General features: G+C 55.7%; 5 protein-coding genes across 5 annotated transcripts; 2 read left to right on the forward strand and 3 right to left on the reverse strand.

Annotated features, from left to right (window-relative positions):
- Positions 1 to 480: 480 nt before the first annotated feature.
- On the reverse strand, positions 481 to 2,538 carry WHR41_07032 (uncharacterized protein). Its single transcript, XM_069375637.1, has 2 exons — positions 2,150 to 2,538; positions 481 to 2,055 (listed from the first exon to the last, which is right to left on the reverse strand). The coding sequence occupies exons 1-2, from the start codon at positions 2,181 to 2,183 to the stop codon at positions 713 to 715; spliced, it is 1,377 nt and encodes a 458-aa protein (XP_069227666.1). The 5' UTR covers positions 2,184 to 2,538; the 3' UTR covers positions 481 to 712.
- Positions 2,539 to 5,252: 2,714 nt separating this feature from the next.
- Positions 5,253 to 6,077, forward strand: WHR41_07033 (uncharacterized protein; the record flags this gene model as incomplete). Its single annotated transcript, XM_069375638.1, has 1 exon — positions 5,253 to 6,077. The coding sequence occupies one exon, from the start codon at positions 5,253 to 5,255 to the stop codon at positions 6,075 to 6,077; it is 825 nt and encodes a 274-aa protein (XP_069227667.1).
- A 2,082-nt stretch (positions 6,078 to 8,159) lies between these two features.
- WHR41_07034 (uncharacterized protein) lies at positions 8,160 to 9,091 on the reverse strand. The gene is made up of 3 exons (XM_069375639.1): positions 8,982 to 9,091; positions 8,527 to 8,831; positions 8,160 to 8,473 (listed from the first exon to the last, which is right to left on the reverse strand). Exons 1-3 carry the CDS (start codon positions 8,995 to 8,997, stop codon positions 8,339 to 8,341), a joined length of 456 nt encoding a protein of 151 aa, XP_069227672.1. The 5' UTR covers positions 8,998 to 9,091; the 3' UTR covers positions 8,160 to 8,338.
- Positions 9,092 to 10,925: 1,834 nt separating this feature from the next.
- WHR41_07035 (uncharacterized protein) lies at positions 10,926 to 11,690 on the forward strand (the record flags this gene model as incomplete). The annotated part of the gene is made up of 1 exon (XM_069375640.1): positions 10,926 to 11,690. One exon carries the CDS (start codon positions 10,926 to 10,928, stop codon positions 11,688 to 11,690), a length of 765 nt encoding a protein of 254 aa, XP_069227673.1.
- A 242-nt stretch (positions 11,691 to 11,932) lies between these two features.
- WHR41_07036 (uncharacterized protein) lies at positions 11,933 to 13,508 on the reverse strand (the record flags this gene model as incomplete). Its single annotated transcript, XM_069375641.1, has 2 exons — positions 12,713 to 13,508; positions 11,933 to 12,663 (listed from the first exon to the last, which is right to left on the reverse strand). The coding sequence occupies exons 1-2, from the start codon at positions 13,236 to 13,238 to the stop codon at positions 11,933 to 11,935; spliced, it is 1,257 nt and encodes a 418-aa protein (XP_069227670.1). The 5' UTR covers positions 13,239 to 13,508.
- Positions 13,509 to 13,527: the final 19 nt, after the last annotated feature.

Raw genomic sequence — 13,527 nt, forward strand, 5'->3', positions numbered from 1 at the left:
CAGACGGCGCGTGAGTAGGGCGATAATCGTGCAGCGCTAGCCAGCCCAGCCAGCGCGCCCCGCAAGACCTTTGCCCGCCTGAGATACCACGCTGCCCCGAAGAGGAAAGTCCAGCCTGAGGGCTTGCAATACTGTGCATATCGCAGTCTGCGGCGATCGCCACGAGGGCAAAGGCAAGGTTCGTCTGTAGAGTTTGGATGCTGAAGATACGGGCGAAAGCACGCGTGAGGCTGGAGATAAAGGCGCGCGGTGGCCCACATGGCGGCTGCGGACCCCGCAGATTGATGGCTGGGGCGGAGGCTTCTTTTCGGCGAGAGCTTTGCGGTGGCCGAAGGAATTGCCTTTTTGGAGAAAGTGTTCGATGTCGATAACCTTTGCTACACAAAATCCGAGAGGCTGAATGTACGTAAAAGTAAGGCGCGCGTGCCGTGGTGTGACGTGCCTGTGAGCGAGTTTGCGTCGAGGGATTGAACGAACGCGTTGAAAGATGAATTGTTGCACTCAAGTTGAACAGGGTATCTAGCAATTATACCATCAATGCCTCCAGACGAGCGACCGACGGTGCGTGGAGTTTTCATCCGTGTGCATTACCTCGTCTCCGAAAATTCCGCCCTCCGTCCGTCCCTTCAACTCCGTTGTCACCATGTCCCAAAAGGCAAAATCAATATCTTGTGTCAAATATCTGGTCGTGTAAGGCGGACAGTAACGCCGCTCATTGTTTGGCGGGCTCGCCTTGGGCAGACGCTTCAGCGTCTTCTCTCGTATCCTCTTCGCCTTCGCGCTTGTCTTGCCAATCGCTACTTCGCCTGCTCACTATTCCGCTCGTGCTCGGCTGTCTGTTTCCGGGACTCGCCAGAGGTGATCCGATGCTTCCCGGGATGCTGTCATTCCTGCCGTGACCCAGTGCGCCCGAGCGAATGCTACCTTCATAGTTCCGCAACGAACGAGCATCCATGCTCTTTGCGTCGTTGATGCTGCGGGCGTCGTACTGAGAACGAGCGTCGAGGCCTGTGACGCTTCGGAGGGACTTGGCGTCGCTGATATCTTTTCTGGGACCGGCGTAGTAGCTGTTCCTCTCGCTAGGCGCCGTAACGCCGTGGCCACTGTAAACGCTGGCGCGCTCCGCAGAGGCAATGCCGCCTATAGACGGGCGCGAGATGGATGCGGAATACAAGCCGGTCGTGCTTGCCCTGTCATTCGCTTCTGCGTTGCCTGAGAGAACACTTAAAGGCAACGATTCGCGGCTGCCACCCCATACTGATGCTGGTGCCAATGCGCGGACGGAGGCGTCTTCATCCATGCTGCGACGACGGCGCTTTGACGATGACGCCAGAGTGACAATGCTCGCGTCGTCAGAAAGCAGATTTGCTTGCTGTGTTTCGGTGGTGAGGTGGCGGGGTATGGCAGATGCAGTATTGACAGCCGAAGGTGCGGGAGAGACGGGGTATTGGTGGCTGAACATTACAGCGGGTTGACCAGCGTGCTGATTGTGCGCGTTGTGGCCAGAAGTGTGAGGTTGCTGCAAAGTGGTTGCAGGAGAGGTGGACTGAATCGTAGTAAGGGTGGTAGTAAGCGATCGATCGCTGTGATTGGGCGAGCTGAAGGTACTCCCGTTCCCTGCACCATCGATGCTACTCAGCGCTCCTCCTGCTGTTGTGCTCGTGAAAGCCTTACTGTGCCCAGCGTCGCTGTGGACGGTATCCGGGTTTGTGGCTACTGTGGGTGCCGCGCTCCTGTTACATGGATTGTGCTTGTCCTCTTGTATAGGCCCCGAGATGACACTACTGCCGTCATCATTCCGTGGATTTGTAGGTGTCGCAAAGGACAGCTGCCCATCCCGACTGCTGCGCGGCGACTGCTGGCGCACAAAGCCGGACTGAGGATAAGGATTGTTCTTAACGTTGTCGCTCCCGGATGAACCTTTTTTATACTTTCCACCAGTCAATGCGTTGCCCGTCTTCTTGTCCTTGCCGTTGCTGCCATGCTGGTCGCCGCCTTTCAAGTTCGTCAAGCGCTTGACCCACGATGCGAATGGGCGACGCTTGCTCGTCCGTTCTGTGACGTCTGTCAGCTTCCAATGCGCGCGAATGGTTGTCTCCCCTGACTGAGGATGAAGAGACCTTCGGGGTAAATGAGGGGTCGTGCGTACCTTGCGATCTGGGAGCGACATCTGCGGCGGCCATAGCGCGAAAAGGTGTGTGCGTCGGTCTTCCAGACGACGAATAGCTGTCGAAGCGCTCAATTGTCCACTTCCTGGCGCGCAAAGGTGTTTCCTGGTGTCTGCGGTCACGCTCGGGTAGCTCCAGTTGCAATGACGCAGTTGTCGCTTGTATTTCCCACTCGGGCAGCTGACAGTGAATGTGGTGTGAAAGTTGGGCAGGGTCGAGAAATGGCGGCGCAATCAGGTGGATTGAAGGTGGAGGTACTGGCGTGGTCTGTAGCGAGGACGGCGCGCGTTGGAGGATGAAACAAAGAAACGTGACGTGTTGTCACGGGCGCGCGAAGGTTGGGCAGAGGCACGGCGGGTGATACAGGGCTCCAGGTACAAAGCGGGCGGCCGTGCTGGAGCTGGAGACGAGGCCTGGAGCTGCCGATCGTCCCTGCGCCTCCGCACGGATGGCGCCTGCTCCCGGTGCTTGGAGGAGAGGCTTGGCCGTCTTGAGCCGTTGCAGACATGTGACTTCACCTTGCAAGTACGCAGTGCCTTTCACTTCGACGTTGTTATTCTCGCTGCACGCAGCATGAGACTACTTCACTTCAAATCGTTTGATAACAGCTGCTCACACACGTCTCCCAGGGACTGAGACAACGCGCAACCCCAATGTCGGCCCGCGTTGCTGTCTCACCTTGCCACAATAGAAAGTGGGTGCCCCCGTGACAGGCTGTGTGAAGATTGCTTGTCTGTCAAAGCCAGAGGAACCTACGCCGCTTTGGCATCACAAATGCCACCGCGCATCTTGCCTTTGTCCGAGGATGCGATCTCTCAGATTCATTCTTCCAAGCAAATCACCAGCCTGTCAGGCGTGGTGCTTGCCTTACTGGAAAATGCCCTAGACGCCGGCGCAACCAAGATCGAGATATCGGTCGATTTCTCCCGCGGAAGCTGCACGCTCGAAGACAATGGCACCGGTATCCCTCTTGCAGAATTTCGCGAGGATGGAGGACTTGGTAAAATGCACCACACGTCGAAGGCATCGGCCGAAGACCCGCTCCACGGCACTGCGGGATCGTATCTTGTATCGCTCGCATCACTGTCTCTCGTCGGCATAAACTCGCGGCATTGTACTGAAGATGTAAGTGCGAACTTGTCAATGCATCAAGGACGAGTGATATCCCGCCAAATACCTTCATCTCCTGCCAATGAAATGATCACTTTCCCTTCCGGAACTCGTGTTGTCGTTCGTGATTTGTTCGGCAACATGCCGGTGCGAGTCAAGCAACGAGCTTTGGCTAGCGCATCTGGTGCAGATGAGAGACCTTGGTTCGAGCTGAAGCGGGATGTTGCAGCGCTGCTCCTAGCATGGAGGGCACCCTGCTCCGTCAAGCTAAGAGACATCGAAAACCAAGGCCGTAAGATCATACTTTCTGGCACTCACTCTTCTGTCTCGTCCTCTCTTACCGAGAAAAATCTAAACGTTCTCCACTACGGAACGAGAAAGTATGACTTGAGAGATTCTTTCCCTGTCCTCTTTCAAGCCGGACTGGCACCGTTCGAGAGCCGAAAGCACTGGGTACCCATCTCGGCTTCCACTTCGAAGATATCATGCCAAGGGATGATATGTCTTGATCCTGCTCCGACTCGGCTATGCCAATTTGTCAGCATCGGAATACATCCATGCTCAACTGCCAGCGGCCATAGCACCATCTACGAGTCTGTCAACAAGGTCTTTTCGGATAGCAGCTTTGGTCTCGTTGAAGCTACATCTCAGGCGCAGCATGCGCAAGCAAAGGCACTGAGGTCAGAAAATGCGCCGTCAAGTATTGTCCGGGCAAGCAAAGGTGTCGACCGCTGGCCCATGTTCATCTTGCAATTAAAGTTCCAGGACTGTCCTGCAGATGTTCCTCGCGAGACAAACGAACAGCAGCTAAAGGCGATCATCGAAGTGCTTCAGGCGGTGGCAAGGGAATGGTTAACGGCAAACAATTTTCGACCACGGATGAATTTGAAGCGACACCGTGGCGATCGCTTAGCTACGAAAGAATCTCTTGACTCGTCTTTGCAGTCAGCTCAGGAAAATCTGCTAGATCTCCGGCGTACCTCAGTGACTCCGTCCAATTCTGCAATCCTTGATGGCGGGTATTTCCAAGAGAGAAAAAAGCAGCGAAGCGGCCTGTCATCTGGAAATACGACGCGTCTCGATTCGTATGCAACAAGGACGGAAGGTCTAGACTCTGACATCGAGCGTCTAAGTAGAATCAAAAGCAGCAGGAGAATCGACACCGGGTCTGGAGGCGCTTCTGGCCTGCCAAAACATCACATTGGTCCATCCGGCGGTGCCGATCTCGCCAGCAACTCGCCTATCTCAAGTAATTTTCCTTTTGCCATGCCGACTCTGGAACCCGGTGCTTTCGGTCCTGCCAGCAAAAGTTTACTGGAGGCTGGCAGAGCATCTTCAGAGCCTGCGTCTCAAGGCTCTGCCATCGCAAGATCAGGAGTGAGAGGTGATCCGAGCGATGACTTCGGCAGCGTCAGCGATACGGATTTGCTTACAGCCGCCGCTTGGACAGAGCAGCCGGTCGAGAGTCTGCTGTCTCATGGATATGGTGAGGCAAGTCGGGCTTTGGATGATACAATTAGTTGGCAAGATCCAATCACAAAACAAGCTTTGAGGGTCAATTGTCGTACCGGGGCGTTTCTGCCTGCCGACGACCGACCAGGCACCAGCCTGACTGAACGCTCCAAGCGGCCGAATACCACGAGTATGGCTACAACTCCCGCCGGTAGACCATTGACAATTTCCGGGCGAGCAAGTTCAGCTACAGAGAGGACCTCTGATTTTGTCGTACCGGGCTTCTTAAAAGAATGGCAGAACCCGGTTTTCTCACGGCAGTCCGAACAAGGCATACCCGTTGCCTCACTTGCTGGGCCAGTCATGCAGTCTTCAATCTTGGAAATGCATCGTTTTGGCGCTAGAGAAGTGTCAGATTACTTCTCAGCATCTGGATTAGGGACACAAAGCAAACTGTCTAAGCAGAGCTTACAACATGCGAAGGTCATCAATCAGGTTGACGCTAAATTCATCTTGTGCTCAATGGGCCCATCGAACGAAGCAACAGAAAAACACACACTTGTGCTCGTTGACCAGCACGCCGCGTCAGAACGCGTTATTCTGGAAACCCTACTCACTGATCTCAGTACCCCTGTCGATCCAACTTCTCCTGCCGCCAGCTTCCGGTCGAACACAAACAGTCGTTCAGAAATCTCCACCAATCTCCTCGAGCAGCCCATCGTCTTCGAAGTCTCTGCCGAAGAAAGCACTCTTTTCCTCTCTCACGCCGGACACTTCGCTCAACACGGCATCCTATACGACCTGCACATCATCAAACGAACAAGACAGCACCACTCCGTCGCCGTCCGCACTCTACCGCCAGGCATCGCAGAGCGCTGCCGCCTCTTCCCCAAATTGCTCATCGACCTTCTCCGTTCGGAGGTCTGGTCTCGAGTCGAAGCCGGCAAGCAATCCGCTCCTAAGACTTCGGCAGCAGATCGAAACAATGAGAGTACTCATCCATGGCTCGAGCGACTCGGCTCTTGCCCAAAAGGTCTCTTGGACATGCTGAACTCGCGAGCGTGTCGATCCGCCGTCATGTTCAACGACGAGCTGAGTCCGGCGGAGTGCCAGGACTTGCTGCAGCAACTCGCGGATTGCGCGTTTCCTTTCATGTGTGCACACGGCAGGGTTAGCATGGTTCCCATTGGGGAGATCGAGGGGTGTGGAGTGGAGGGTATGACCAGGGGTGCGGGCGGGCTCTTACAGCAGCGTAGGCAAAGTGCCGGGGAGGAGAGCTTCGTGAATGCGTTCAGGAGCTGGAGGGAAAGAGTCACTGCAGGTGACAAAGATGACGACGTTACATGATTATTTTCGGCATTCACAATCGTATCACCGCCCAGCTCGCTCGTCCCAGTGAAGTCTGCTACGCGCCGTTTGCTATCGCAAACGCACACCGCGTTTACATTCACCAGCGTTTACGTTCACCAGCACACTGAACCTTCGCGCAACGAAAGCCACCCTCTTGCGCAACACCAACTCTCCCACATCCGCTCTCCAAACGCAAAACACTCAATAACATCGATCCACCCAACCTCAAGACTCGAAAGGAAAAGCCCGTGCAACAGAAACTCCAAGCAAACGCCCTGGAAAATGGCTCTCTCTTCGCTCCCCGCCATCGCCACATATCGTTCCCAGGACCCTCTAGCCTGCACGAAAACAGCCCTCTCGCCAGTCTACGGCATCTTCGTCACCGAACGCTCCTACCTCCTGGCCGTCCGCCGCGCGGCGCAGACATCCTACGCGCGCGCCCTGGCTCACCGCACCCTCGAACAGCGCGTCGAACAGCGCTTGCCGACTGAGCTAATCGACCACATCGCGGAGGAGATGGCGCTCACTGCGCACGCGGAAGCGGAAACGGTGTGGGAGGGCATGGACGGGAAGCAAGGCGAGTGGTGGGCCAAGTTCGCGGGAGGAATGGTGCACCGCCACGCGGACGGGGTCGTGGTGCGGTGCGTGGAGGTCACAGTTCCGCACGCGCGGACGAAGGTACGCACGAGGCGGTATGCGCATATCTCTATGAGATCCGGGGATGAGGGTGGAAGCAGCGGGCCGAGTGTGAAGGTGTTGGTGCCTGGCCACGTGCAAGCCAGCGGCGGCGCGGCGTTCAAGTATAGGAGCGCTGTTAAGGTGACGTGTCGGCCTGAGAACGGCGAGGAGTTGTCTGCAGTGGAGGTGGAGTCTGATATACTGGCGGAAGGTAGGGTGGATGGGCTGTTGCAGCTTGATGGGGTTGAGCAGGCGATGCAAGCTTGGGACCGCAATGTTGTTGAAGGATTTGTCAAGAAACTGCAATTGGAGACAGTTGCCGTCCCTGGCGAGGAGGATGGGTTGCAGCCGAGATTGAGGTTGTTGCAGGCTGTCAGCTGGGCGTGAGCGTCGGGGCGAGCAATGTTGGAGAATCGGAGTGCCGGACTCGAGGTAGCTGCTTGCGCGTTTGTTGCTTCTAGGACGCTGTTTCTGGGCGTTTCGGAGTGCCGGACTCGAGGTAGCTGCTTGCGCGTTTGTTGCTTCTAGGACGCTGTTTTCTGGGCGTTTCGGTGGTCAGGAATTCGCGCAGTCCTCGAATAGAGCACAAAGAATGGCGGGTCCCGAGATAGAGCAAAGAAGCATGGCGGACACACTTCCGCCACAACCCATCGCCTTGCCCTTCCGCCAACCCACCGCTATCCAACCCTTTCCCAATCCCTCACTCCCCTTTCTCACTCAATCTCCCTACCCACCCCTCCACAACCCCCCTCGCCCTCCCCTCAACCACACACCTCTCCAGCACCCTCTCGCAAAGCCCCCTCACCTCTCCCTTCCTCCCGTCATACCACCACTCCCCAACCACATAGCCCAGCAACAACTGATCGCGCTTATCAAGCGGCAGCCTCGGCGACGCAGGATCCTCAAGACAGGGCAAGTTGCGCCGGAGCTCGGCGTAGTGGTCGCCAGCGTCCTGGCGGGCGACGTAGGATGATTTGACGGAAGCGAAGGCCGCGGGCGACTGGTAGGTGCGGTCTTCGGGGGCGGGCGCGGGAGTGTCGTTCGCAGCGGCGGTGGCGTAGTCGTCTGTGTCGACGTCGATGGCGAAGAGGGAGTTTTCTTCGGGTTCGGCCATCGTGGTTTGCCTTGTTTTCTAATGTGTGATTTTCGCAGTGCGGACTAAGAGCGAATTCACGCCTCTCCCGTTTCCAGCTTTTCTTCGCTTCAAATTTTGGACGCAGATGTTGGCTAGATTGTATTGGCCAGGAGTCGATGTTCGTCTTGTGAGAAGTTCGCGATCACGTGATTTTGGCAAGCATATCACGTGCCCTCAGCTTTGGCTTTGTACGTGCCGCAGACGGAGTAGTCGACGGAGTGCTACCTACAAAGAACGTTGGACACATGGAGAAATTGGAAGAAACATTTAGTGGTCAGGAGTTACATTTTACTGCTGGTACTAAAATACATAGATTCACGTCTCGCGTAAGTAATGCAGGCAGCGTCACCTAGTAGGGTTACACACTGCCGCAAAAAAGAGAAACGCCGACCTTTGTTTTCCCCCGTACTGTTCAGTCCATATTAACCATTACTAAAGACTAAATCTAGTTGAACGGGTTGGTGCGGGTGCCCCAGTAGGTGAGGAAGACGCTGAGGCCGACGGTCTCGAAGACACGGGCGAGGGCGCCGACGGCGACCTGCTCGAGAGGGCGCTTCTCGGTGGTGATCTGGGCGATGAACTGGGTGGTTGTTAGTAGGATGTCGTATGCCACGGAAGACCAGCGGAACTTACGGAAGGAGCAGAGGAGGCGAAGAAGATCAGAGAGCCGAGGTAGGCAGCGCCCTTGTAGGAGAGAGTGCCGGTAGCGTTGATGAGAGCACCAACACCGTAGGACTGGACGGCGGAGCCGACGAGGGAAGTGCCCCAGGCGGCGGCAGCAGAGGCGGCCTCCTTAGACTTGAAGAACTCCTCCTTGGAGTTGGCGGCCTGAGCCTGGCGGTAGGTGTCGCCGAAGACCGGGCCGAGGACGGCAAGGGAGATGGCGTGGTTGTAGACGGTGCCGAGGGCGACCGCGGAGGGCTTGACGGGGGGGAGGTCTGCAGAAGAAGTGAAGTCAGTCTCGTGATCTTGTTGCAATGGTGTGCGCTACGGCGATGGACTCGAACAGCTGCGGTTGTGATGTCACAACAAACACGGAGCTTCCAGCCATGAACTCGGATGCGCCATTGGGAGGCGGGCAAACGTACAGTGAAGAGTGGCCATTTTGGTTGTTGTGTAGGTGATGAGGGTTGTGGTGTTTGTGTTGATGTGAATGTGTTTGGTGATGGGAAAGAGGAAGAGGAGGAGACGGGCAGGTGAAGGTGGTGTTCTTGAGAGCTGGCACGAGGCGATGACGTCCTTGCGCACAGATCGCGGGGCTGCCGAGGCGCGAGCTCGAAGTTGGAGGCGGCGCAAGCGTGATTTGGACCGAGCCAGACATCGCGATCCGCTTCCAGCCAGACATCATCGCCGCATCATGTGCCCATGGTTGGGTACTCGCCCGCCCGCGCGCTTGTTGCCCCTGACTGCAGGCCTGATTTGTAGCCCCATGGTAATCGAGCTGTCAACACGGTATGGCGCGGTGGTCAACAGCAACACCCTCATGTGCTCGCCTCGCGAAGACACTCGCAACGACATGTCTCTGCTGTCACGGCCCTCTCCATGTTCGCGTGGCTGCAGGCCATCCACAAATGACGGAACGTCTCCACACCGGGGAGATCATTTCGCCTAGTGCCCGCGTAGACGAAGAAGCTCGAGAAGATCCAGGCCTGGGTCTGGGCGCCGCATGGTCGCCGCCATGTCCGTGAACTCGGTGGCTGCACAGAGACATCATGACAATGTTATGCAGTTCCTTGGAGGATAGCGTGGCTGTGACAACTGTGGCATCATACCTGGTGTCAAAGCGTTCTTAGGCATACGACGAAGTATGTAGAAAGAAAGTAATGTGCGCGACTGTGATCCCGACGACATCCTCACGATTCTTCACGCAGTGTGCGCAAATATGTAGTACACGCGCCGTCTATAACCTGCTCGATCGCGCTCTCAATCTCAGCGCCAGCCACCTGAAGTACTGTAGTCGCGTGCTCATTGCATCTCAAAGTTTACCCTTTCGCAGCGAACGATTCCCACATTCGAGTCGCCATGACGCGCGACAAGCAATCCTGGCAGAAGTTTATTGGCCGATCTTCAACCTCACGTGTCTAGAAATGTCTACACTTTTGAGGCCACAACTACTGCATAATGATTCAGATGATGCATTTGCTACAGTCACGTAGTCTGCTTCGATTTCACAGTATGGCGAGAGTCGCATTTGACGAGGTGTTAGGATGAGCTTGCTCAGCGCCCAAGAAGATATTGCCTGACCTGCAAACACCATCGAGGCAAGCGGACATTTAATCGATAAATGCGCACAAGGCGAGTCCCCCTGGTGTTCTTGATTGATGCTGAAACTCATGATGACTTTCCATATGGTTCAAACTAATTGGGCCATCAAGACAGCAACGTCCCTCCCGTCGCAACAACGCGGATTCGGACAAAGAAATTTACGCGAATAACGACAGCCGCGTCGCGTCGATATCTCACGGACTGTACCAGACTTGCGAGCCGCACGTGACGCTTGATGCGACAATCTATTTTCCAGCGCGTCAGCAGGCAGAGCATAACAACTCTGTCGGAATCCGATTTTGCAACCAAAATTACCTCCGATCACCGTGAAGCTACAAGGGCCAAGTCCCATTCTGACTCCGGCCAGCACCAGTCATCAAAGAACAATGGCTAAGACCGAGTCGACGACGCATGCTGCTCTTTGTACATGCTTGCCGACGCTGGTTTGCGCCGGTCAATGGCTTTGATATTCTTCTTCTAAGGCACTGAGAGGGAAGAAATCCAACCAGTGACTACTCAAGAAGGTAGGGAATCCACTGCCTTCGCTAGGTCGAATGGAATCAAACGCGTTGTAAGTGAAGCCTCGCTGTGAAGGCAGCCATTGTGTGTGTGAAGGCCATGGGCCGCCAAAGTACTATATTACGCGCGACCAAGCCACTACCAGACACCCTTCCTTCTCTTTTTCGAGCGATCAAATTATCAACATCCCTGGTCTTCACGCTCAAGACCATTCTCTCTCTTACACAAGTACTTTCATCAAAATCAAGATGGCACCGAAGAAGAGAGGCTCGACCAACAGGAAGGGTTCGAACACCAAGAAGGGTTCGACCGTCCAGAAGGGTTCGAAGATGAAGAAGGGTGTGAAGCGTGAGAAGAAGACGACGACGGCCAAGCCACCGCCATCAAAGATCGAGCCCAATCCCAACGGCGTCAATTGGGTTGAGAAGCTCCCGGCGGAGGTTCGCAACCAAATCTATCGCGAAGTGCTGGTCGATCCCGACATCCCACTCATCGACCTGTCCACCACGTCTCCACCGCTCGACCCCCCGCTACTGGGCACCAACAAGCAGGTACGCTCCGAAGCCCGCCCCATGTTCTATTTGGAGAACAAGTTCAGGCCGCTGATCACCGACTTCGACGCTAGCGCTCTCGTGCGCTGGCTCGGCGACGACCCCAAGCTGCGCGACAAGATGTATCCCGAGTTCCAGTTGGACTTTTCCCCATATCCGCCCAAGGGCCTGTGGCACCGCAATGTGTCTGACTGGATTGAGAACTACCTGTTGCGCAAGGTGAGGAGGCCGGTGCACGAGCCGGGCGTCATTCCCGCGAGTGATACGCCGGATGCCCACGTTATTGAACTTTTCGATCGCGTGGATCGGCTTCTCAAGGCCAACGTCGTACGTGGTTTGCATCGCTTTATGAAGGCCGTTGATCTTATGATTGATGAGATGTCGTGGAAGGATTTCAGGTGGGCAGCAAAATCGGACTATGATACAAATTCGAATCCATGGGGGAGGAAATGTCTGAAATGAGGGAGAGGGACGGCAATGATGTGAATGAAGGGTTATCGAGCTGGAGGGAATTCTGGAAAGGGGTCTGTTGCAGAAACGGTAAGTTCGAGAGGAAGTGGGCGGCCGGGCTCTGTCTGGCCTTCCAGCTGGAACAGAGCTCTTTTTTATTCGCGGTAGAGTCATCAATGCAAAAGATTGAACAAATGTCAAGGCCTCAGGCCTCTCCTCTTTACAGCCCCAAGTAAAATCACCACCATTTATAATTAGTACCCCTTCAAATTCGCCAAATCCTGCCCCTTCAGCCCCCACCTAACCCTCGACACCCCATTGTTACCCATAATCCAAAACTCCGTCAAATCCTCCCCGACCCACGCGAAATTCTGCACCGTGTAATTCGTCTGCACCCTTGCAATCAACACGCCAAACTCATCCAGCACGTCGACTCCCGACCCCGCGCCCGTCAACACATACCCATTCGCCGCAACCTTCAAACCGTCCGGTACCCAGTCCTGCGAGAGCCAGATGGGCCGCTTGTTGGCGATCTTCGTGCCGTTATCGACGACGTCGAACTTGAAGACTGTCCTTGCGCCCGTCTGGTTCCAGGGGCTGCCGGGCGGGCCGGCGGGCGTCACGTCGCCGCTGACGGCGCCCGTGTCGGAGATGTAGACGTGCTTGCCGTCGGGCGAGAGGGCGATGCCGTTGGGCTCGTGCAGGGAGGTGTCGACGACAGAGACGGAGCCCGTGCGCGGGTCGAAGCGGTAAGAGGCCGCAGGAAGTTGGGGCGCGGTGTCGGTTAGGCGGTTGAACCAGGAGTAGAAGGGGTCGGTGAACCAGACTGCGCCGGAGGCGTCGACGAAGAGGTCGTCGACGCAGTTGAAGTAGTAGCCGAAGTAGTTGTTGAGGAGGGTGGTGGTTTTGTTCGTGTGCGGGTCGAGGGTGCGGATGCCGGGGCGTTGCTCGGTGCCGCCAATCGAGAGGTTGCCGCCGGATGCCCCTGACATTTTTAGTAGGATACTTGAAAGGAATGTGATACTGTCACTTACCCCAGTAGATCAGTCCATTGTAAAAGGTTCCACCATTTGGTGCGTAGACTGGCGGATCTGAGAGATACTCGCTGAGAGTCGGCGGATCCTGATTCAGATCGACCACCAATTGAGGCAAATATCCAGGCGGTGGCGCAAGCTGGCTCATGAACAACTTGTTCAGACTCGGCACGTAGACCGGAGCTTCATGTACTGCGGGCGAAACTTCAAAGACGAAATCATAGGTTGGCGAGTCTCCCAGCAGCTCGAAGGCGCGCTCGTGGTCAAACACGAGAAAGTCTGCATCTTGCACCAGGCCGAAGGACGTGTCGTTGGGAACGCTCGTGGATCCGAAAGTGAGAGGCTCCTCGACGGTTCTGTTGCGGAAGAAGTGGTATGGCAAAACCGACGCGTACTTCTCGAGGCAGACGATGTTCGCACTTGAAGGACCGCACTTCTGCGCCACCGGGGATGAGACGCCCGGTGGTTCTGACTGTGCACTGACCGCTGCCGTGAGGGCTAAAAGGACAGTAAGGTAATCTGACATTCTTAAGAAGCTCAGGTACAGAGGAGCGGTGAATGATTAGGGTATATGGGGTAGTATCAGAACGAACAAAGATGCCTTACGACTCTTGGCTCATAGTTCTTATAATGCTGTGCAAGGGGCTACTGACATCACAAAGCCTTAATCGAAGCCTGACGACGACCCCTCATTTCGCAATGGCGGGTATTGTATCGGACTAATGTCCCCTACGTGAGGAACCTGGCTCGCAAAGCGGGGGAGCATAGAGGAAGGACGATCTCTCGTGGAGTCTGAGGCGGAGGTGATGTTGGAG

The sequence above is a fragment of the Cladosporium halotolerans genome (genome assembly GCF_011745625.1).
Source record: "Cladosporium halotolerans strain TM138-S3 chromosome Unknown Sca25, whole genome shotgun sequence".
Lineage (NCBI taxonomy): Eukaryota > Fungi > Ascomycota > Dothideomycetes > Cladosporiales > Cladosporiaceae > Cladosporium > Cladosporium halotolerans.

What these genes read in the sequence shown, in the direction of transcription:
- WHR41_07032 (XM_069375637.1), bottom strand. Translation starts at nt 2,183, where the DNA reads ATGGCCGCCGCAGATGTCGCTCCCAGATCGCAAG. An exon ending in TGTCGCTCCCAGATCGCAAG is followed by an intron (nt 2,056 to 2,149) that starts GTACGCACGACC and finishes CAGACGTCACAG; the next exon opens with AACGGACGAGCAAGCGTCGC.
- WHR41_07034 (XM_069375639.1), bottom strand. An exon ending in TCGCCTCCTCTGCTCCTTCC is followed by an intron (nt 8,474 to 8,526) that starts GTAAGTTCCGCT and finishes ACAACCACCCAG; the next exon opens with TTCATCGCCCAGATCACCAC.